Source organism: Ictidomys tridecemlineatus, chromosome 2, assembly GCF_052094955.1.
Source record: "Ictidomys tridecemlineatus isolate mIctTri1 chromosome 2, mIctTri1.hap1, whole genome shotgun sequence".
NCBI lineage: Eukaryota > Metazoa > Chordata > Mammalia > Rodentia > Sciuridae > Ictidomys > Ictidomys tridecemlineatus.
In genome coordinates this window covers 6934583-6958937 of record NC_135478.1, presented here as the reverse complement: position 1 = coordinate 6958937, position 24355 = coordinate 6934583, and the positions used below count along the sequence as shown (strand labels likewise).

The 24355-nt window shown below is 37.2% G+C and overlaps 2 protein-coding genes across 2 annotated transcripts; both read left to right on the top strand.

The window, feature by feature from the left end:
- Positions 1-9138: 9138 nt before the first annotated feature.
- Positions 9139-10209, top strand: LOC101971694 (olfactory receptor 7E24). The gene has a single exon (XM_013366062.3). The coding sequence runs from the start codon at positions 9224-9226 to the stop codon at positions 10052-10054; it is 831 nt and encodes a 276-aa protein (XP_013221516.2). The 5' UTR covers positions 9139-9223; the 3' UTR covers positions 10055-10209.
- Positions 10210-22215: 12006 nt separating this feature from the next.
- LOC144370770 (olfactory receptor 7E24-like) lies at positions 22216-23163 on the top strand. Its single transcript, XM_078031889.1, has one exon. It carries the CDS (start codon positions 22270-22272, stop codon positions 23161-23163), a length of 894 nt encoding a protein of 297 aa, XP_077888015.1. The 5' UTR covers positions 22216-22269.
- Positions 23164-24355: the final 1192 nt, after the last annotated feature.

Here is a 24355-nt window from a genome sequence, read left to right as displayed (position 1 = left end):
GGTGAAGACAGCAGGTCCTCTGCTTAATACTTCCTATTGGCTGGGAGACATTAAAAACATCAATGGATTGGACTCAAAAATCAGACAATTTAAATTTGAATCCTGTCTATGTCACTTATTTCTACTTTGACATAGGACAAGTTTTTAGTGTCCCTGAGACTCAGTGGACACTAAAATATGAATGGATTTCTAGTCTAGACAAGTGCATTGAATATGGATTCAATAGATAATAGAAGCTTCCTATGGGATTAATTTATAAGGTAGGTATTAAAAGGGGGCAAAAATTTAGATAGTGTTATTATTATTTATAGTGATGAGGTTAATCTTCATAGTATTTACTGATAAAGGGGTTAAACATAAAAACCCTTAATTTTATTTCAATATAATCTATGAGTCAACATTTAATATCCTGTGACCTGAAGTTACCATTTTTCTATTTCAATGGGAGTTTTCTTTCTTTTTACTTTTTCATTTTTTTTTGTACCAGGGATTGAACACAGGGGCACTCAACTGCTGAGCCACATTCCCAGACACTTTGGTTTTTATTTTTTATTTTGAGACATGGTCTTGCTGAGTTGCTTATGGCCTCGCTAAGTTGGTGAGACTGGTGTTGACTTACCATCCTGCTGTCTAAGCCTCTGAGCTGCTGGGATCACCCAGCAGGACATTTTAATTTTGTTGCTGTAGATGTCTGTGCTATGTACTTGGGGAAGACTGATTTTTTTTTCTTTCTTTACCAATTCTCAAGAGATAACCTTTGCTTGCCACAGAAGAGGCATCAAAAATCTATTAAAGTTTGAATCACCCTTTCCTTAGGTCACTAAACTGGCCCTATATCCCATTTGAAAAATGCACTTGGTATTTTCTGTCTGCACTGTCATCCCTCTTGTCCCCCTAGAACTAGAGACACGTTAAAATAGCTCCTTTTTTGTGGGCATATCATGGACTCACAGCACATTAATTTTATTTGAACACCATCTACAAGATTCAGTTTTTGAAAGAAGAAAGCTGAGATTCTAATGAGGACGAAAAAGGGAAAAGAGGCCAAAACAAAAGGGAGAGAGGAATCCCATAAAAATAGAAGGGAGACGGTGGAGTAAGGGAAATAAATGGTGGGGGAGAGAGAGCAAATTATATTCTAACCATAATTATATATCTAAGTAAAAATGAACCCCAATATGATGTATAACTATGATGTACTAATAAAAACAGAAAAAGATTTCATCCCAAGGTACCAGAATATAATGTGGTATATTCAACTGCTTGTTTATTTCTTGTTATCAGAATGATATTTTTCATAATGAGGAATGCTATAACTTATTCTTCATTGTTTTCAGAATGTTTGGTCAATATTTCATTGTGAACATTTGGTTGTTTTCTCTAATTCTCTGGGTCTTTTTAAAAAAATATTTATTTTATAGTTGGACACAATACCTTCATTTCACTCATTAATTTGTTTTTTTTATGTGGTGTTGAGGATCAAACCCAGGGTTCCGCGCATGGGAGACGAGTGCTCTACCGCTGAGCCACTACCCCAGCCCTAATTCTCTGGGTCTTTTAACATTGTTCAGTTGAATGTGTCTGAGGCAGTTTTGGCTATAAGGCAGATAATACAGAAAACAATGAAGAGTCAACGAAATTGTGTTTTCCATAACTGAGAAGTATTGTTGATGGTGAATGAGTTAAAATATGGATTCTTTTTTTGTCACCTCAAATTTTTTTTAATACTGGGATTAAACCCAGGATCACTCTACCATCAATCCACACCCCCAGCCATTTTTATTCTTTATTTTGAAAGAGGTTTTCACTAAACTGCCCAGGCTGGCCCTCAACTTGTGATCTCAGATTCCTGAATCTCTGGGATTCCAGGGTTGTATTACCTTGCCTGGTCCAAACTTCAACTTTTTAAAAATTAATTAATTAATTAATTAATTTTAATTAGGTAGATATGACAGCAGAATGCATTTTGATTCACTTTACACAATTGCAGCACAAGTTTTTATTTCTCTGATTGTGTATGATATAGTGTTGTCCCGTATGTGCAGTCCTACATGTATCTAGGGTTATGATGTCCATCTCAGTCACCATCTTTCCTGCCCCCATAAAACATGGATTCTTTATTTGCAAATATGGAATTTAAATATAAACAGAGTGCTCGGTGCCTGATTGTGTATTTGTCCTCTCCCAAAGTGTCTAAGGAATATGAAATACAAAATCTAATATGTGTCTCTGAATTTCAACTGTCAATTCTCAGGGGACTCAGACCTGCAATCCAACTTCTTTGGACTGTTCCTGTCCAGGTACGTGGTCACAGTGCTTGGGAACCTACTCATCATTCTGGCTGTCAGCCTCGACTTCCACCTCTACACCCCTTTGTACTTCTCGATCTTTAATGTGTGTTCAACTGACATCTGTTTAATATCCATGATGGTTCCAAAGATGGCTGTGGATATGCAAACCCATAGCACAGTCATCAGTCATGTGGCTGCCTGACACAGAGGTCTCTTTTTTATCATTTCTGCATGTATGGATGTTCTGCTTCTGATGGCGATGGCTCCTGATTTGTGGCCATTTGTCACCCCTGGCATTATCCAGGCATGAGGAATGCCTGCCTCTGTGATTTCTTAGTTTTGTGTCAGTTATGTTTAGCCTTAGAGACTCCCAGCTACAATTTAATAGTCTTACATTTTATCTACTTCAAGGTTGTGGAGCTTTCTAACTTCTTCTGGGAACCTTCTCCACTCCTTAATCTTACCTGTCCTGATGCTTCATCTAATGATACAGTCCAGAATTTTGTTGGCGTTTGTTTTTTTTTCCATCTCAGAAATCCTTTTTGCTTATTATAAAAGTATTTCCTGCAACCTAAGAATCTCATCATCATGTGTGAAGTACATAGCCTTCTCCACCTGTGGTTCTGAGTATTTTTATGGGACAAGCCATGGTGTGCTTTGGTTCAGGTGTGTCACAATCTTCCAGAAAGAGTTTTTACATGTAGTCCTGTAAGTTTGTAGATTTAATTTCTCAACACATTTAATAATAGAATGGTAGTAGCCAGTGTTATGGTGGAGAGGAATGTGGAGTTTCAAAAATGGGTGCAGCTTCCACATATGATAGAAAACATTTGATCTTTGATTTTCTGAGTCTGGCTTATTTCACTTAATTTGATGTTCTATAGTTCCATCCATCTACCAGAAAATACAATGAATTTATTATTTATGGCTATGAAGAACTCCACTGTGTACATCACCCATGTTTTTCTTATACATTCACCTTGGCTTTTCCATAACTTGGAAAATCTGTAGTGAATTGCCCTATTATAGACACTTGCATGGCTGTATCACTATAGTATGCTGATTTTAATTCTTTAAGATAAATACCAGGAATGGGAGAGCTGCTCCATTCCTAGTCTTGTGAGGAATCTCTATATTGATTTTCAGAATACTTGTGCTGATTTTCAGCCCCACCAACAATGTATGAGAGTACCTTTTCCCCACATCTTTACCAGCATTTGTTATTATTATTTTTTCATAATGGCCATTCTCAGTGAAGCTAGATGAGATATCAATGAAGTTTTTATTTGCATATTCCTGATTTCTTGGGTTGTTAAACATTTTTTCATATGTATGCTGGCCATTTGTATTTTTTCTTTTGAGAACTGTCTGTTTAGCTCTTTTGTCCATATATTAAATTAAGTTATTTGTTTTTTTGGTATTAAGTTTTTGAGTTCTCCATGTATTGTGTATATTAGTCATCTGTTGGAGGAGAAGTTGGCAAAGATTTTTTTCCCATTTTGAAGTCTCTCTGTTCATGGAGGCTAGACAAATATAGGAAAAATATGGGGTGGGGGAGTCCCATAAAAATAAGAGGGAGATCAGTGGAGTAGAGGAAGTAAATCAAGGGGGAGGGAAGGAAGAACTGGAAAACAGGATGGTGGAATGGAATTGACCAAATTATGCTGTGTGCATCCACAAATATACCACAGTGAATCTCACCTTTACATGTATCCATAAAGCACTGATTAAAAAATTATACTAGATGGAAGGAAGACAAGTGGGGAGGAGGAAGGGGATCAGGAGGAGGGATGAGGGAAGGGAAGGGTGGCTACTGCCTGGGGATTGAAGTGGACAAATTACATTCCATGCTGATGTGATTACGTCAAAATGAAACCCGATATAGTGTATAACTGTAATGCACTAATAAACATATAAAAATTGTAAAAATGTGTTCAAAGTCTCAGTTTGGTAAGATGGAAATTTTCTGTAGATGAAATGCATGATAACAAGAAAGTAATTAATCCCAATGAGCTGTGCACGTAAAATTGGTGAGAGATGTAAATTTTTAAAAATTAAAATTTAATTACAATTAAAGGGATATAAAAATCAAATACATCTTGCCATGAAAGGAAATAAATGGAGAGTGAACATGAACTTTCTTTCCCATAGAGGAAGAGCCAGAAAGAGTTGGTAGACATTCATTTTCTTCTCTACTTTCTCCATTAATATAGGAAGTCCTTAGGGATTGGAATAACATGGACCAATTTGGCTAATTATGCGTTCTGTGCTTTGAGCCTCCAAGGTTACACAATTGTCAGCAATCCGCTGTTCCTCTAGTTCTTCAGTGAAGTCTGCCGTCCAGTGTCCAGTGGGCTCCATACTTGTGTCTCCTCTTCCCATGGCTGTCTGCATCAGGAAGCTCCTGAGAATGCATTGAAATAAATACTGGGGACAGAACAGGTGCTCACTGGGCATGAGGCAGGGGAGATCTGGTCATGGCCCAGCAGGCACACAGCATAAACCAGTAAGTGCTAACAAGATTTGAGTGAATAAAGGCCCATTGGAAAGCCAGTTTTTCCCTCACCAGGAAAAACATGACAGTTTGGGTGGCCACATAGGAGGATACCAATGTGCTAAGTTTCAACCCTGAAGACTGACTTTGTACACATGGTTAGGTGAGAGTCCCTGGATCTCACTTGAAATTTTGCTTTCCTCCCACACTTGTTTACTCCCATAAACTCTCATCCATTATAGCAGCAAATGCATCCCTTAAGATTATTTCCTAGCTACCCCAAAAGCTTTGTGAAGGTGATGCAGAAGATGGGGATGAGGAAGACAATAACCAGAACATCATGAACAATTATTGAGAGATTCCTCAGTGCCAGGCAATGAGGTGTGAGTTCTATACTGGTTGTTTGAAGTCATCTCCCTAGTTTCCCACAGGGAATGAGTGCCACATTAATTTTTTTACAGAAGAGAAAGGAACATGGGCGTTTTGTACAACCTATATGAGGTGTTTAGGTCAAAAACTCTGAAGTCATGTTTGAATTGAGCAGCCTGATTAGAGGTGCACGGCCTCTGGCTAGGAGGACCCTGGCAGGTCGTCACTTCCCCCAGCCCCCTCACTCCATGATGAGACCCAGTTCTTCTCTGCACTGAATTTTGTTGGATTCTGGTAGATCAGTTTTCATAGTGGGTGGTCTTTACAGCAACGATTTAGGAAGAGTATCTGAGATATAGGAATAAAGCACAGAAAGAGAGGTCCACACTCTTTTAGCGGAGAGCTCTTTTTCCACCCCAGGACATACCTGTGGCTCTTCACATCCTCCTGCATTCCTGTAACCAGCCCACTCAATCTCCGAAAGAGACTCACATTCAGGTCTTGATTTTATTATTACTTAGGAAGTTGGAAAGAGGTAAAAATGTACTTGGCAAATAAACGTAAAAGTTTTGGACCTCTGCTTTCAATGCTCTGCTGGTTGGGAAACAACAAAAAGGATCAGTGAATCTCGCCAGGTGATTGACAGTTTAATCTCAGGGCTTTCAGCTCTGCTCAGGGTTTCCTGAACTTAAAGCAGGTTGTTAGTGTCTCTGAGATTCAGCAATATCATCCAAGTTGAATTATAGTTGGAGTAACTTTATGAAGTTAGAATTAAGGAGATGATGTGTGTTCTTTATGTGATCAACATGTGCAGAACAAATAAAATACCGTCAAATAGTAGGTAGCAATTTCTAATGATAATGCTAATTTTCATCCATTTAAGTAAAATATAATTGTGACCCCAAATTGCCATATTCCTATTTCTGTGTTGTTGCATTTTGATTTTATCCTATGTAAAGTCTGTGCTGTGTAATTTGATAGGAATGGCCATCTTTCTTCTCTGAATCCCCAGAGACAAGATGGTTTTTGGCATAGAGGAAGCATCAAAATTAAAAGAATGTTAAACTTTTAACAGACCCTTCCTTGTTCACAAATCCTGGCTGTACTGAGTGTGGCTTCAACATACTTGGTTTTTTTTCCATCTGTACTTTCACCATTTCAGGAATATCCCTTAGAGACAAGATTGGACAGCTCTTGCTGGTGTCTGTGTCATGGGCACCTGAGAACTATACTTCTCTCCCACAGCATCGACAACAGTCAGGCATTTGAAGGCAAAGGCAGAGGTTTTCACAGGTATCAAAAGAACAATAGAGGTACAAAGAGAAGGGACAGGAATGTCTTATTGCTTGGGCGGAGACACATTTTAGACTATTATCTATGACAATTATATATATGAATTGACTCACTATTTTCTTAACCATTGAATTCTTTTTAAAAGATATAATATCAAAATATTTGTTAGGTTCTAAACATTACTTATATACACATTGGGTGGTGACAGGCATTATGCTCCCTATTTTCATTAAGTAGTACATGCTTTTGGGAGGTGGAAAGTTTACACATGTTCTGCATGTGATTCTGGTCAATATATAGCATGAAAACCTGGATTTGCTAGCTTCCATTGCAGGGTGATGTTTCTCCTTTTGGAGTTGCATGGAAATAGAATTTCCAATACAATATAAATATGAATCACCTTGATCAGTTATCTTGGAAGGATTATTACTAGAAGCACCTCAGTGATATTTTTCTTGATAAATCTTATGAAAAAGTTAATTTCACATATGACAATGACTGGTTTTTTTGGGATAGAGTATGCAGGTGATCAGTTATTATACTGAACATGCATCGATTGTGGAAAATTCAAAATATATCCTCTCTCCACTATTATATAGTAATTTTCACTTTTGTGAAATTGTGAAAGGCAGAAGAATTTTGAAAGGATTTGCATAATAATGAACTTATAAGGTAAATGATGTTCCTCCTTTGGGTAGTAGTGCACATCACATAAAGCCTTTGCATAAATGTGTATTTCATGAGTGACTTTAATCCACACGTGGATGCAAACTAGCACATTTCAAAGGTAATAGGTGTTTTTGTTAGCCACTTAGATGAGCATTAGGTACTTTTCAGGTAAGTTTTAAGGAAAATTGTTTATGGACACATACATTGATACTGATTTGTGGAAATATCAACAGCGAACTACACCCACCCGATTCATGACTGTAGCTGTGTTTGGGGACAGGTCTGCAGGAGAATGGTTTCTTACAGAGATACAAAGAACTCAGTTTTCATAGGTAATTATTCAGACCTCTATCAAATGTGGGTTTTGATACAAATATTATCAGATGCTTTTATTTTAATATCGATAGTGTGTATTAATGGAGAGTAGCAAAGTTAATATCCAAGCAGAATTTTCTAAATAATTAAAGTAATTTGTGTTTGAGACCAAGGTGTCTGGGTATATTAAAATCTCCACAGGAGAGGTAGGAGAGAGTGGAAAGAGGAAGTATTGAGGACTAAAGTAGAGGTGAGTATATCCATTGGCTGTGTCAAACTGATCCCAATTGTATTTATTACTATGGTGCACTAATAGTAAAAATCTCCACAGGTGAACATATTAACTAATGAGCCCCCAAACCATTAACATTTAAAAGATTTTAAAAATACTCTCTTACAACACAAACAGGAGGTAATTATCACTGCCATTTTATAGATGATCCAAATATCCTGGATGCTTACATTATTTCTTTTATTTTTCTCTTTGGCATATTTTCTTAATTAAATCTTAATAACGAACCTAGTTTCCTTCATGTAAGTGAAGTAAGTAATTGCAATCCTTGTATCAGGGACTATTCATGTGAAAATCTATTAAGTAGAAATAATGTTGGGACATAAACCTATGCTTGGGCCTTTATTTGGTACTAAGGTCTTAATCTGTAAATTTGATAGGTTATGTTCTGAAATTCCATGAAGTATTCTAGGCCCCAATCAAGTCCAGTATAGAAGTATCACAAAAGAATAAAAAAGAACATTTTTATATATCTTATATTTTATGAATTATCCCAAATAAGCCTGTATAAAAATAAAATATTCAAAGAAGGTTCTTATCTTTTATGATCTATAAATTATTGACAGTTTCAACGTACAATAATGTCACATTTTATATCAGTGGTACTATTGATTATGTGAAATTAACAATGTTTATCAAAATGGGGTGCAGGAGGAGAGAATAGGAAATAATTAGAAATTAAACTGTCAAAATCATATTGTGCACAAATATGTCACAGTGAATCACACTATTAGGTACAATTATTACAAAACCATAAAAATTTTTAAGTCCACAAAAGCAAAGAATAATTATTTATTACTGCATAATTTTTAAAGTATACATTTAAAGAGGAGGGGAATCAGAAAAATAAAATCTGTAAAAGAAAAACTGCACATAAAATGTTTTCTGACTGTAAATAATCAACCTTGATTTAATTGTAAGAGAATGCAGAACTTAATGTTTTTAATATTGTAATTCAAAGATTTTGTCCCTAAGGACTTAGAATGAAGAAAGATATTTTGGGCAACTTCTTAATTTCCTTTCATTAGAATGATTTTTTTTCTAAATATGAGGAGGCCTATTACCCATTTTTAATTTTATTTTCTGAAGAGTAGACTGAATTTTTTTGTGATTATGGACTTATTTTCTCTAATGCTCCTGGTATTCTAATATTGTTCATTTGAGTGTTTATATTTAGGTGTAAATGGAAGGACATGAATAAGACAGAAACCAATAATGAAAGTGTCTAAAAAGATTGGATTTTCCATAATTGTTTTTATCAAAGAGTATTGACTTCAAGTTTGAATACTTGTGAATCCATGAATTCAAATGAATTCAAATTAATACAGAGTGCTGGGTTCCTGTTTATGTACTTCCTTTCCCCAACATCTCTCCCCACCCTTCCCAAGGTGTCCAACAAATACAGAACTACAAAATCTGACGAGTGTCTCAGAATTCCATCTCCTGGGACTCTCAGAGGATCCAGACCTGCAGCCCATCCTCTTTGGACTGTTCCTGTCCATGTACCTGGTCACAGTGCTTGGGAACCTGCTCATCATCCTGGCTGTCACCTTAGACTCCCACCTCCACACCCCCATGTACTTCTTCCTCTCCAACCTGTCCTTGGTTGACATTGGCTTCTCCTCCACCATAGTGCCAAAGATGACCGTGGACATCCTAACTCAGAGCAAGATCATCTCCTATGTGAGCTGCCTGACACAGATGTCGCTTTTTATCATTTTTGCATGTATGGATGATTTTCTATTGACTGTGATGGCCTATGACCGCTTTGTGGCCATCTGTCACCCCCTGCGTTACTCAGTAATTATGAGCCCTCGCCTCTGTGGCTTCTTAGTTTTGGCGTCATTTTTGGTTAGCCTTTTTGACTCCCAGCTACACAATTTGATTGTCTTACAATTTACATATTTCAAGGATTCAAAAATTTCTAGTTTCTTCTGTGACCCTTCCCAACTCCTTAATCTTAGCTGTTCTGGGACTTTTTCTAATAACATTATCAAGTATGTTATTGGTGCCTTTTATGGTTTATTCCCTATCTCAGGAATTCTTTTTTCGTACTATAAAATTGTTTCTTCCATTCTGAGAATCCAGTCATCAGGGGGGAAGTACAAAGCCTTCTCCACCTGTGGGTCTCACCTGGCAGTTGTTTGTCTATTTTATGGAACAGCTTTTGGAGTGTACCTTGGATCAGCTGTGTCACATTCTCCCAGAAAGGGTGTGGTGGCCTCTGTGATGTACACTGTGGTCACTCCCATGCTGAACCCCTTCATCTACAGCCTGAGGAACAGGGACATTAAGAGTGCCCTGAAGAGACTGCACAGGAGAACAGTCTAATCTCAGCACCTGTGGTGTCCAGTTGCAATATTTGTTGGAAAATACAGCAAAGCTAAACATCTAGTCCTGTCAATTTATCCTTCATAGTAATACTGTTTTTTGCAGCTTCATGGTTTTGCTATTTCATAGTGAATGATGGTGGCCAGTGTTAGGGAAAATAGGTTCATGTTGAATAAATAAAAAAAAATTCTGTAGGTGGATGATGATGATATCTTCACAATAATATCAATATATCAAATGCCCCTGAACTGTGCCCTTGACACTGGTGAAAGTTATTCATCTTAGTGAAATTTTGAATTTGCCATAATAGAAATGGAAATAAAAAGCAAATAAAACATAAAAAAGAAATTGAAGAAACAAATAGGACACATGTACTTCATTGTCAGTATCAGAAGAGCCAAATAACATTTTTGACATTTATTTTCTCCCCTTCTTCCATCATCAATATGAAGTTCTTAGATTTTGTATTTACCTGGACAAATATGACTAAATATGAGCTCTGAGACATGAGCCTCCGGGGTCACATTCAGCCTCTGCTTCTAGCCCTTCTGCTTAATGGTTCCCAGCTTAGTGGGCTCCATACCTGTCTCTTTCTTCCATGATTGTTTGCACCAGGAACCTGCTATCCAAAACTGCATGGACATTCATCTTGAATGGGGCCAGGTTAGTCCTGCAAGGGAGGTTTGTTGGGGCTTCTCTCCTGGGTAATGACCTACCAGATACACAGTGCAAACAGTAACTTCTGAGGGAGGTAAAGATTGGAAGAGGGAATGTCCTATGCATTGCCTCCTTTTTTTCCTAGGACGAACATGATATTTGGGTAGCCACAGGGGGACTGTTAGTGGTGATGATAACCAAAATCTCATGCAAATATTTTCTTTTTCTGCCACAATGACTCTATTTCTCATAGAGTTTTCTCCACAAAGGGAGTAAATACACCCTAGTTACCCTTGTTCTAAGCATTACAAAGGGTGTATGAAGGTGATGAGGATGAGGAGAGCAACCATAAATAACATCATGAATTGCTAATGGGAGATTCCTGAGTGCCAGGTGCTGACCAGGGGTTCCACACAGATCATTTGACTTCATCTGCAATGTTTTCCCTAAGGTCTACATTGGACTTTATTTTATTTTACAAAAATGGGGCTCGGGTTTTTGGGTAATTCAACCTAGGTTTTTAGGTTGAATAACTGTAGCCAAGTTTGAATTGCACTATGGATTGAGACGCAGGGCACATGGGCAGGTTGTCCACATCACAATCAACCTGTGCTTTCACTTTCCTCTCAGTCCAGGATGGGCCCCTTCTTCCCTGTGAACTTTAGTCCTGGAATATCCGGTAGATCACAGGACACCACAATGCCTGGCCTCTGCTGTACCAATTAAGGAAGAATGGCTCAGAGGAGAGGAGAAAAATCAAAGAAAAAGTAGGCAACAATAGCTGGACACACTGGGTATACCCCCAGGGTATCCCTGGAGCTGCCCACATCCTCTGTGTTCTTACAATGAGCCCACTCAACGTGAAAAGGAGACCCAGAGTCACACCTTGATTTTATTATGATTCAGGAAACTGGAGAGTGGTCAGAGTGTACCTGAGATGTGCCTGCAGTTGAGGCCTCTGGTGCTCTGCTTAGAATGTTGCTAATATTAGGAAACGCCAGTCCTAGAGACTCACAATTTAATTTCACTGCAGTTTGCTCCACTTATTATTTCCTGAACATAGAAATGGTTGTTGGTGTCACTGAGAACCAGGATTGTCATCTGAGGTGAATTCTATTTTATACAGTTGCATTGAATTCAAATTAAAAAGAAAAGGTTTGTTCCCTATTTCCATGCATTGAATGTGTAAAATAGGGGCAAATATATGTTGGGTAGTCATTATTCATATGGCAAGATCATTGTACATACCCTTCAATTAAAACATGTCCTGATCTTACGTTACTATTTTCCTATTTTTTTACTGTTGCATTTTAATGTCATCCTTCTGTAGGTATGTGCTATGTATTCAGATAGGAATGACTAAATCTTTTAATCTCTGGATCCCCAAAGCCTATACCATTTTTGGCAGAGAGGAGATTAAAAAAAAATTGGGTTTACCATTGATTAGACCTTTTCTCTGATCACAGATCCTGGGCATAATCAGTATGGCTTCAGGGCACTGGATTCTTTACTTTCTGTACTTACATCATTCTTAGGAATGTGTCCTAGATGAGATGGAATAGCTGTCTTTTGTGTCTGTGTCATGGAAACAAGAGCCCTATTCTTCCACTTAACAGCATTTTTTTTTTTTGGTGCTGGGGATTGAACCCAGGGCTTTGTGCATGTGAGGCGAGCACTCTACCAACTGAGCTATATCCCCAGCCCTTAACAGTATCTTCAACATTCAAAAAAGTGGTAGAGACTTTCATGAGTCTAGGAAAAGTAAAGTGGTGGGAAGTGACAGGAAACCCTTAGAGACATGCTTTAGAGTCGCCCATCATTTCCAAGCTGCAGTGTGCTTTGACAATTGCATTTCACAGTAGATTGTTATGGTTTGGGTGTGAGGCAACACAAGGAGGTTCACAGTGAATGATTAGATCACAGGAGCTGTAACCTAGTCAGTGTATTAGTCCACTTACCAGGATTAACTGGGTGGTAACAAAAGGCGGGTAGAGGATGGCTGGAGGAGGCAGGTCACTAGGGGCATGTCTTTGGGTTTCTACTTTGCTCTTGGTGAGTGGAGTGCTCTATTTCTCTCTGCTTCCCATTTGCCACGTTTTGAGCTGTTTCCCTCCTTTCTGCAGAACAAGTGAATGACATTAATGTGAGTGAAGTTTGCATTTGGTATGGTCACAATGTTATAGTTTTTATTTATATATTCCCCCAATGAAAATGGACATTTGAAGAAGATATGTCTTTTTTTAAAAAAGTGAAAGAAGCAAGTAGCACACACAAGCTTCCCCCTAATTAGAGTCAGGATCAAAGAAGTTTGTGGACAATATTTTGCTTTGCTTCCTTCATGAATGTTCAGAGGTCCTTAGAGATGGGGTAATGTGGACCTATTTGACTAATTAGGAGCTGTGTGCATTGAGCTTCCATGGTCCTTTAACAGCAAGTGATCAGCCTGTGACTCCAGCCTTTTCACTGATGGTTCCTGTCCAGTGGATTGCATAGGTCTGTTTCCGCCTGTGGTTGCCCCTATCAGAAGCTGCTGACACTGTATTCATATGAATGCTGTGGATATAGTTGGAGTCTTTACTGGGCACCCATTATGGGTGGGTCTTGGGATGTGCATTTCTTGGCCATGACCCAGCAGAGAAGCAGTGTGACCCAGTAAGTGCAGAGGGAGCCAGAGGATGTGGGAAGTGCTGTTGGAGGTAGTGTTCCTCATCACGAGGACAAACATCACTGTTTGGGGATCCAGATGAGAGGATACCAATATGCAACGTTTCAGCTACGGGGACTGTGAAGTTTACATTTCTGTTTAAGGTGATTAAAAATTTGCTGTCCCTCCACTAGTTCAATTTCCTATAAAAATCTCACTATAAACAGCACAAATGGGTCCTTCTGAAGTGTTTCTTAAGCTCTATGAAGGACCATAATGGTATAAACAGGATGAGGGAAATGAGAGTAACCTTAGCCTCATGAACTGGTATAGGGGGCTTCCTAGATGCAGGTGCTGAGCAATGTGTTCTACATTATTTGTTTCATTTCTTAAGCACTATTGGACTTGGGTTATGCATGTCCACTTTATTATTATTTCATAAAAATTGAAAAAGTGACTTGAAAATGTAACTTGTGCTCCTTTGTTAGGTGGGAAAGAATGCAGTCTTGTTTGTACTGGGCTGTCTGACCGTGGGCACAGGGCATCACAGGAGAATCCTAGCAGACTGTCCCATCAGCAAACCCACCAGCCCTTCCTCTTCCCTGTCACTGCAGAAAGAGAGCCTTGCCCAAGCTGCTCTTCCTCCTGGGATTCCTGGGGATCACAGGGCAGAGCAGTGGGGTTACCTGTTGCATGCACAATGGAAGAACAGTCACAGGTCATAGGAGAGGTCACAGTAGGGGAGGCTGATGATCATTCAGCACAGATCATGCTCTTGGGCCCCCTCCAGAACCTCCTTGAGCTCACCACATGGTCCCTTATGGTTGAAAATAGCCCGCTCAGTCTCAAAGCAAACATAAGATCAGGTTTGATTTCTTGTCTACTCATGATGCTGGAATACTTTAAAAATGTGGCTGAGCCTTATTGAGACATCTGCTGGAAACATTCTGTTTTCTGGTAAATGATAAAAATATTTACTGGATCAGATTCAGAGTCGCACATTTCAATTTTGAATCATTATCTCTGAGAGGTAGGGAGGATTGTTTGTGTCTCTGAGAATCAGCATTTTCACCTGAGTTTATTTCTATTTGATAAAACTGTAGTGAGTCAGGATTAAATGGATAATAGTTTCTCTGTATGTGATTAATATGTGACATCTATGAGGTTAAGGAAAAATAAAACTTAGATATTATTGTTATTGTTATTACCAATGACAAACATAATCCTCAGGCCACTCAGCTAATGCATGAAGTGATCTGAAGTTACCATTTTCCTTCTTCTGTAGGGGATGTTTTATGTATGACCCTCTAGATGCATATGCTGTGTATTTGGGAAGGCTACATCCCTCTTTCATTTTGGATTTCACATAGAATGGTTTTCTTGGCACAGGGGAGGAATCAAAAACATGCCGGTTGCATATAGAAGCGACCCACCATTCTTTCCTAAAACTGGCCCAAATCAGTTTGATTCAACACACTTGGAGTTTCTGTCTACAGTTTCATCCCTTTTAGGAATGTCCCATGGAAATAGAGGCAAGTTGACATAGTGTCTTGTTTGTGCCCATTTCATGGTGATAGAGCCCTTTATTTTATTTATGAATATCACCTGAAATAGTCAATTTTTAAAAGATCATGGCAGAGACTTTCATGGGCTTGAGTAAAGGAACAGAGGCAGGAACTTGAAGGGGTTACTTCAGGCTTCTGCCTTCAACTGGGACACACTTCTGCATTTCACATCATCAATTGCCCTTGACAGTTGCTTTCCTCCAGCATTTGTATTTCCCTAATCATGGAATATTTTACTAAAATCACAAGGATCAAAGTTTATTAAGGTCCATACTTCCCGTAGGTGCCACACAAGTTGTAGAGATGCGCCTATTGCTCCACAAAGTAATGTGAGCAGGGATAAGTAGAGAGATTCCCACACACCTGCACACACTGTCAGGTTAGTAATGCAGGATCGAAATGCTGCTTTCTGGCTCCAACCCAGGCTACTGTCTTTTTTTTCCTGGAACAAAATGGAAATATTATTCCCTACACAAGACCAAACTTCTTTGTGAGTTGTCACGGTGCCTAGTTAGGGTGCCACTGTATTTTGGTGACCAAAGTCATGATTAAGTGAATGTAGGTGTTAATGACTTCTTTTTATAGAGCCATGCGTGTTGGTCATTCATAGCAAGATTCAACATGCATTTTAGTTGGAAATCAATTATCCTGTGCTAACGTATTATACAGAGCCTTTTTTTGTGTGATGTGAAGAAAGGCACAGGAATTTTGAAATGATTGCCATACTAATAACTTACTGGTTAAATGATGCCCTCTCTGCAGTTAATGCTTTGCATCAGATCCAGACTGAATGAAGCAGAAGAATATACTTCACAGGGACTCATTTCAGGGTCAGTAGGAATTGTGTTGCAGACTGCTTAGATGAGATTTAAGTACTCAAGTACCTAAGTTTTTTTTTAGCGACAAGTGTTTATGGGTACATTAATAAATACTGATGAAGAAACTCCAACAGAAAGTTGCACTTCTCCAGTTCATAAGAGTAGGTGTGTCTGGGAAACAGGTTTGCAGGAGAATGGAATTATGCAGAGATACTAAGAACTCAAATTTCTTAGGGAATTGTTCAGACCTCTATCTAATGTTAGTCCTGAGACAAGTATTATCCAATTCACATAATTAAAAATAGGAAGTGCCTATTATTGACTATATTAATAGCTAGTATTCATGGAGCCTGGATATTGTTAGACAGTGGGTTTCAATTCTGGTGTAGGAAAGAACCACCACACACTTCACATGTACACATGCTGACTACAGTGGTGTTGGTCTGACAACAGGTGGATGTAATAATGAGACAAAACTACTAGATATGCAATTTGAACATTTTCTTTTTATATAAGCATTTTATTACATAACTTTTTAAGTATATGTAAAATGAACTGAATAGTAACTCAATACTCAGATGGAACATTTGCTAATTATATTTAATTTCTTTTGTGCTTCTCACCTGTCCCAACTCAATCCCACTTATTCCATTTTTGGTGCGTTCAGAAGTATATATATTGAATGTCAGAAATCTTAACTAGAGTTTTCACACACCCACCCACCCATAAAACCTTACTGCTTTTAAGCATAGAATATTGGCAATATCACAAGAAAATTATCTGTGTCCTTTCCTAGGCAACTTTTTCCTCCCCCAGATGAAGTTACTTTTGAGAATTTTTAACCCTAGGTTCATTTTGCCTGAAATCATACAATATACATGGTATTGGATCAGCTGTCTCCCCACACAAAATTTGTGAGATTCAAGCAGGGTGTGTACTTTCCTTTGTTTTGCTGAGAAATATTGCATTATATGGATTCAGGACAATGTGTTTTCAAAAACATTTTGGTTATTTCTTATTTTGGACCAATAGGACTACAGGGCCTGTGGACATATGTAAGTACCTATTCTACTTTTAATTTCTTACTAGTATTTACATACTAATGACAGAGGTTTTCAGTTTGCTAGTTTCTCTGAAAATTTCAATACGCATCTTAACATACTACAATCTACTTAGAGTTAATATTGTTTGACTTTAATGACTACAAAATAGAAAACATTATAAGACTTTATTTTCTTCTATCTTTGTATGGCTGTTGTATATTTTGTATCCACAGATTATAAACCTTGCAATACAGTGTTGTAAATTTCTCACTGAATAATCATAGGTTTTGAAAAAAATGTATTACAGTATGTTCAAAAGGATTTACATTAAGCCAGGCAATCTAATATTCTCTTTTGTTTCACCCACGGTTTTGCATTCATTGGTGACCACTACCTGCACTAATAACCACTATGGTATCCTGCAGGTGATTTTCTGTTTCATACAATCCCCTATATTTAGTTTTTATTAGTGAATTGTAGTTATACACTATACTGGGTTCATTTTGACATAGTTACACAAGCATGGAATATAATCTGCTCTGATTCAGTCCCTAGCACTTCACTTTTCCCTTTCTTCTTCCCTCTTCCTGTTTTGTTTCCTCTATTGGTCTTTATTCTACTTATTTACACTTTTTAATATTAGTATTTTATAAATATACACATAGGGGAAATTCACTGTGGAATACTCACATATGTTCATATGCTAATTTGGTCAATTTCATTCCACCTTTTCTCCCATTTCCCATCCCTCCTCTCTTCCCTGACCCTCAATCCCTTTCTATACTGTATTGATCTCTGTTTTCATGAGATTCCAACCCTTTTTTCCCTTATTTTGATCTAATTTCCACTATGAGAGTTTCTCCAGTGTTTTTCACATGAAGAGTGCTGGACTTTGTCAAGTGCCTTTTCTGCACCTTATTGAGGTAATGACAGATTCTTGTCCTTAACTCCATTTATGTGATGTATTAAATTTATTGATTTGCATTTGTTGAAGAAATATTGGATCCCTGGAATGAAAACCACTCAATCATGCTATACTATCTTCTTACTGTTTTTTTAATCAATATTTTTGTTAAGAATTTTTGCATCTATGTTCATCAGGTTTATTGATCTTAGGTTTGCTTTCTGTGATATGTCTGTCTGGTTTTGATATAAGAGTGATACTGGCTTTATAGAATAAATTTAAAAATATTCCTTCTTTTTCTATATCATGAATAATTTGAGGAGGACTGGCATTATTTCTTCTTTAAAGGTCTGGTAGAACTTGGATTAATATACCTCTGTTCTTGGTCTCTTCTTTGTTGGAAGTCTTTTAATTGTTGGTTAAAATTATCAGCTTGATATTTATTTAAGTTTCATATATCCTCCTATTTCTGTTTTGGTCATATGTGTCTAAAAATTTTGTCAATGTCTCATGATTTCCCATGTTACTGGAGTATAAATTTCCAAATTGTTTCTAATGTTCCTCTAGATTTCAAAAGTGTCTTTGATGATATTTTCTCTTTTTTTTCACTTTAATTTTGTTGATTTGAGTCTTCTCTCTCTTTATTTCAGTTAGTTGGTTAAAAGTTTATCTTTTCAAAGAAACAACTCAGTTGCACTGATCCTTTATATTTTTTAAATTCTCATTTTTATTAATTTCAATTCTGATTTTAATTATTTCCTATCTTTTACTGATTTTTGGAATTATTTGTTCTTTTTCTAGGGCCTTGAGTCATAATGTTGGATTATTTGTTTGATACTTTTCTATTTTTTTCATATAGGAACTCAGTGCTATCAACTTTCCTCTTAGAATTATCTTCATCCTGTCCCAGAGATTTTCATATATTGTATCTCTATTCTCATTTGTTTTTAAGAATTATTTTATTTCTCCTCTGGTTTCTTTTATGGTCCATTTAAAGTTAAAAAGTGTGTTATTTAATCTCCAGGAGTTAAAATGGTTTTTTAAATTTATATTATCATTGATTTCTAACTCAATTCCATTATGATATGATAAAATTCAAAAGAGTGTATCCTCTTTTTATAGTTACTAAGATTTGCTTTGTTCCCTAAAATCCAATGTTTTAGAAAATGTTTCATGTGCCACTGAGAAGAATAGGAATTCAGGTTTTGATGGATTAAATATTCTGTAGCTGTCTCTGAAGTCCATTTGATTAGTAATAATATTCAGCTCTGATCAGTCTTTACTTATGTCTGGATGACCTATCAGACAGTGAGAGAGGGGTGTTGAAATCACCCATTATAGCACTGGGACCTGTTTAATTCTTCATTTTGAGAAGGTGTGTTTTATGCATGTGTGTACCCAGCATGAGGATTTATGTTCATTATGTGTTGTTGTTGGATGAGTCCCTTTATCACTATGAAGAGACCTTTCTCTTCTCTTCCAGTTAATTTTCTTGAAGTCTACTTTGATAGAAGAGTGACTCCTGCTTGCCCTCAGTTTTCATTTGTATGATAGATCTTTTTTCATCCTTGCACCTTGGTTATTTGGATCTCTTTTCCTGTAAAGCAAGTTTATAAGTCAAGTTTTTTATGGTCTTATATTTGATGCAATCTACCAATCTCAGTCTTTTGATTGGACAGTGTAGAGCATTTATATCAACATTATATGAGAGATGATTTTTATTTCCTGCCATTTTGGCTTATATCTAATTCTTAATTCAGACTTGATTCTCCTTAAGTTGACTATTCTTTCAGTGTGATTCATCCATATACTTGTCTTCATTTTAATTTTCATTTTTTTGACATGAAATATATTTCATTGAGTATGGTTTGTAGTGCTGGCTTAGTGGTTATAAATTCTTTTAGCTTCTCCTTATCATGGAAGTTTTACCTTTCAGCTTCAACTCCAGATGATCATTTTGCTGGATATAGTAATATTGGTTGGTGTCCATTTTCTTTCAGATATTATAAATACTTTTTCAAGGCCTCTTGGCTTTTAGGGTCTTGGCTGAGAAATCATTTGATTTCTGAATTGGCTCATCTCTAAAGGTGATGGGCCATTTTTTTTCTTCAGGCCTTTAAAATTCTATCCTTCTTGTATATATATTAGGCATTTTCATCATAATGTGTTTTTTATAAAATCTTCTTTGGTCTTTATTGTGTGGGGTTCCATTTGCACCTTGTATTTGTATTTCTATCTCATTCCTAAGGCTGGAAAAGTTTCTAATATTATTTCATTGATAAGACTGTATATTTCTTTATTTTGTATTTTGGAGCCTTCATCCACACCAATAATTCTTAGATTTTTTTTATTATAATGCCATCCCAGATTTCTTGAATATTCTGGTCATAATATCTTAATACATTTTCTTTATTGTTGAGTTTATTTTCAAGATTTTCCAATGTATTCAAGGCCTGAGGATGTCTTTAAAGTGGTCTACTCTGTTGGTGATGCTTTCCATTGAACTCTTTGTTTGATTTACTGAGTCATTTGCACAATTTCTGTTTCATTCTGTTTCAGAATCTCTTTCTCTTTATTGGAATGACCATTCAGTTTTTGTATTGTCTAAGTTAATTCCTACATCTTCCTTTATCTTATTGAACATTTTAAAAGTGAACTTTCTAAATTTTTATTCTCTAACATTTCCTCCACTGTGTTGTCAGCAGGAACAGGTCTTGACATGTTTTGGGTTGTTTGGGGTGTTTCCTTTGGTGGCTTTTTCATACTGCTTGTATGTCTACCCATCTGCTGATCTGATTATTGCTTCAACTTTAATGGAAGGGATTATTTAGTAAACTTCCTTTTTCTGAAGAGCCCTGGATGGGAAAATATCCAGGTTTCCATACTTTCACTCAATGTGAGTTCTTGCCGTTTCCTCTTTGATAGAAGACATTAAACCCCATTTACTACAATTACTTCAGAACCAACCTCATACTAGTCAGCTTTAGGAAAAACAAGAACTGGATAATATTCTCCATTCTTCCTCTTATCCAGGTATAAAATTGCACTTATATTCATTTTTCTGGCTTCCAGGCTGCCCAGTGTTCTCCCTCTAGATCTTCTAGTACCTGCACAACAGAGCAAGTGGGCCTTCTGAGCATAGGAGAGGGAGCCTAGAGAGGGATCCTCAAAATCTCAATCTCAAAAAAAATTCGGGGGGGGGCATACTGGTTATTGAACCCAAGGGTGCTTAACTACTAAGCCACATCCCCAGCCCTTTTATATATTTTATTAGAGACAGGGTCTCACTGAATTGCTTAGGGCCTAAGTTGCTGAGGCTGGGTTTGAACTTGTGATCCTCCTGATTGAGCCTCCTTAATCACTAAGAATACAGGCAGATACCACCACACCTGACTCTCAGTCTCAAATTTCAAATAGTCTTACAGCATCTCCACCAAGTCAGTAATTATTATTACTGTTTAACAGATGAGGAAGTTTCCAGAAGTAATTATGTTACTGGTTGTTCTTCTCTGTTTTCTATTGTCCAATTCAATAGTGAAACCTGACATACACTAACCATCTCTTTCCTTCACAAAGCTGAAGTAAGAATTTCCATACAACTGGAGAATAGAATGAAGATTTAAAAAAAAGAGTGAAGAATTGTTTTGTATAGTAGGTATTTCACTGATATTCTATGTGTTGATATAAAATATCAAAATTTATAGAAATATCAAATTTATACCAAAGAGAAATAAAATATTTTTAAATTTAAATATGTGTCAAAATGTAATCTATTCAAAGTTTTTCTTAGGGCTTAAGATTTTAGAACTATTGACAGGTACAGTGTATATAAATGCTGCATTTGTGGTAAGTGATAACACTGATTGTGTGCACTTAACAATATTTACCCAAATTTAAAGTTCATCAAAGAGAAGAATATTTATTAATTTATATAAATTTTCAAGAACAAACTTAAGGGTAGGGGAATAAAATTCAAATGAATAATGAGATTTCTTGAAGATGATTGCCCATCATATTTTCTAATTATGATTTCTCACTCATGATTTAGTTGTCAGAGAAATTAAAGTACCTGATACACAGTACTTTAGATATCTGAAATCAAATGAATTTATCCCAAGGTGATAGAACCAAACAAGGCATATCAAACTGCTTCTGAATTTCCTTTTATTAATAAATAGTTTCATTAATAGTGTTTTCTTAATAACGAAGGCCATTACTTATTATTAATTTTTTTTTCATAAAAGAGTATGCAATATTTTGTTGTGATCATGAACTTGCTTTTCCACTGCTCCTAGACTTCTAACATTGTTCAGACCAATGTCTCTCAAGTGGATATGGAAGAGGGGTAAATAATGCAGAATGTGAATGAAGAGTGTACAAAGACTGTGTGTTACACGCCTGAGAATCGTTATTGATGCACAGTATTAAAGTGTGAATAATTTTGTGAATACTTCCATGCAAATACGTACAGATGGAGGGGTGCTTGGTACACGTTTCTTAATTCTCACATTCTTTGATTTTTTAAAAAGGTGTTCAAGCAATATAGTAGCACAAAATCTAACACGTGTCTCAGAATTCCAACTCATGAGCCTTTCAGAGGACCCAGATCTGCAGCCCACCCTGTTTGGACTGTTCCTGTCCATGTACCTGGTCACGGTGCTTGGGAACCTGCTTATCATCCTGGCTGTCAGCTCTGACCCCCACCTCCACACCCCCATGTACTTCTTCCTCTCCAACCTGTCTTTTGTGGACATCGGCTTCATCTCGACCACAGTCCCAAAGATGCTCGTGAACATCCAAACTCAAAACAGAGTCATTTCCTACGTTGGCTGCCTAACACAAATGTCTCTTTTTGGCATTTTTGTATGTATGGATGACATGCTTCTGACTGTGATGGCTTATGACAGGTTTGTGGCCATCTGTCACCCCCTGCATTATACAGTCATTATGAACCCTCGTCTCTGTGGCTTCTTAACTTTGGTATCATTTTTGCTGAGTCTTTTGGACTCTCAGCTGCACAATTTGATGATCTTACAAATTACCAGCTTCAAGGATGTGAAAATTTCCAGTTTCTTCTGTGACCCTTCTCAACTTCTGAATCTCTCCTGTTCTGACAACTTCTCTGATAACATTGTCAAGTACTTTCTTGCTGCCATATATGGCCTTTTCCCTATTTCAGGGATCTTTTTCTCTTACTATAAGATAATTGCCTCCATTCTGAGGATCCCATCCTCGGGTGGGAAGTACAAAGTTTTCTCCACCTGTGGCTCTCACCTGGCAGTTGTTTGCTTATTTTATGGAACAGTTGTTGGAGTGTACTTGAGTTCAGCTGTATCACATTCTCCCAGAAAGGGTGCAGTGGCCTCAGTGATGTACACTGTTGTCACCCCCATGCTGAACCCCTTCATCTACAGCCTGAGGAACAGGGACATTAAAAATGCACTTAGGAGACTCCACAGCCGAATTTTCCACTCTTAGCAACTGTGTTGTTCAGTTGCAATATCTTGGAAAATTCAGCAAAGCTAAACAGTTTGCCCTGCTAATGTGCCTCTTCATAACATAAAGAGTTTTAGTTTCTCACCAGGTTTTATAGTATAATGGTTTCAGCCTATGTTAGGTATCAAGATTTCACTGCATTAAGATGACAAATTTTGGAGATGGATAGTAGTTAGTTTCACAAGAAAACAAATAACAATAAATGCCACTACATTATGCACTTGACAATGGTGAAATTTGTAACTTCTTTTTATTTACATACCACATATTGAAAGTGTACTCACGAAGCCAATGAGTTTTAAAAATGAAATTAAAAAGTTGCTGGGTACTGTGGTGCATGGCTGTAATCCTAGAGGCTCAGGAGGCTGAGGCAGGAGGGTGCAGAGTTCAAAGACAGTCTCAGCAATTTAGTGAGGCCTTAAGCAACTCAGTAAGATCCTGTCTCTAAATAAAATACCAAATGAGCTGGGATGTTGCTCAGTGGGTAAGGGCCCCTGTGTTCAATCCCTAGTTAAAAAAATTAATATTAGTGTTTTATAGTTTTCATTGCAAAGGTCCTTCAATTCTTTTGAATTTACTGATTTGCAATTTATTGTTTTGAGGCTATTGTGAATGGGATAGTTTTCTAATCTCTTTATCAGAAGATTAGTCATTGAAATATAGAAATGTGATTGATTTATGAGAGTTGTTCTTGTATCATGTTACCTTGCTGAATTCCTTTATGAGCTCTAGAAACTTTCTTTTGGAGTTTTTGGGTGTTATAATTATAGGAACATATCATCAGTGAATAGATAATTTGAGCCCTTCTTTTCCTGTTTATATCCCTGTGGGGACAAGTGCGTGGAATACTACATACATGGCATACATAAAGGGCATCAGAGTGGCAGGCCACTTCCTTTGTGCTAGATGGATGAGCGACAGGCTGCTTACCCCGTAGGCACAGTCCTGGGCATGAGGCTGTGTGTCACAGTCCCTGTGCTTGCTCCACGGTCCACTCCTCGATTGGTTGCTGCAAGCACAGTTAGCAGAAATTGCATTGGTGGGTGCCTGTAATCTGCTTAGCTACTGCCTGAGTATATATACATGGTAACTGCACAATGAAATCAGACTTGCTCCCTGCTTGGTCTCCAGAGGTCTTGATTAGCAACTATGCAGCCATACTCTCTTCTCCCCT

Excerpts from the sequence above, each read along its gene's own strand:
- LOC101971694 (XM_013366062.3), top strand. The coding sequence starts at position 9,224 with ATGTACCTGGTCACAGTGCTTGGGAACCTGCTCATCATCCTGGCTGTC.
- LOC144370770 (XM_078031889.1), top strand. The coding sequence starts at position 22,270 with ATGAGCCTTTCAGAGGACCCAGATCTGCAGCCCACCCTGTTTGGACTG.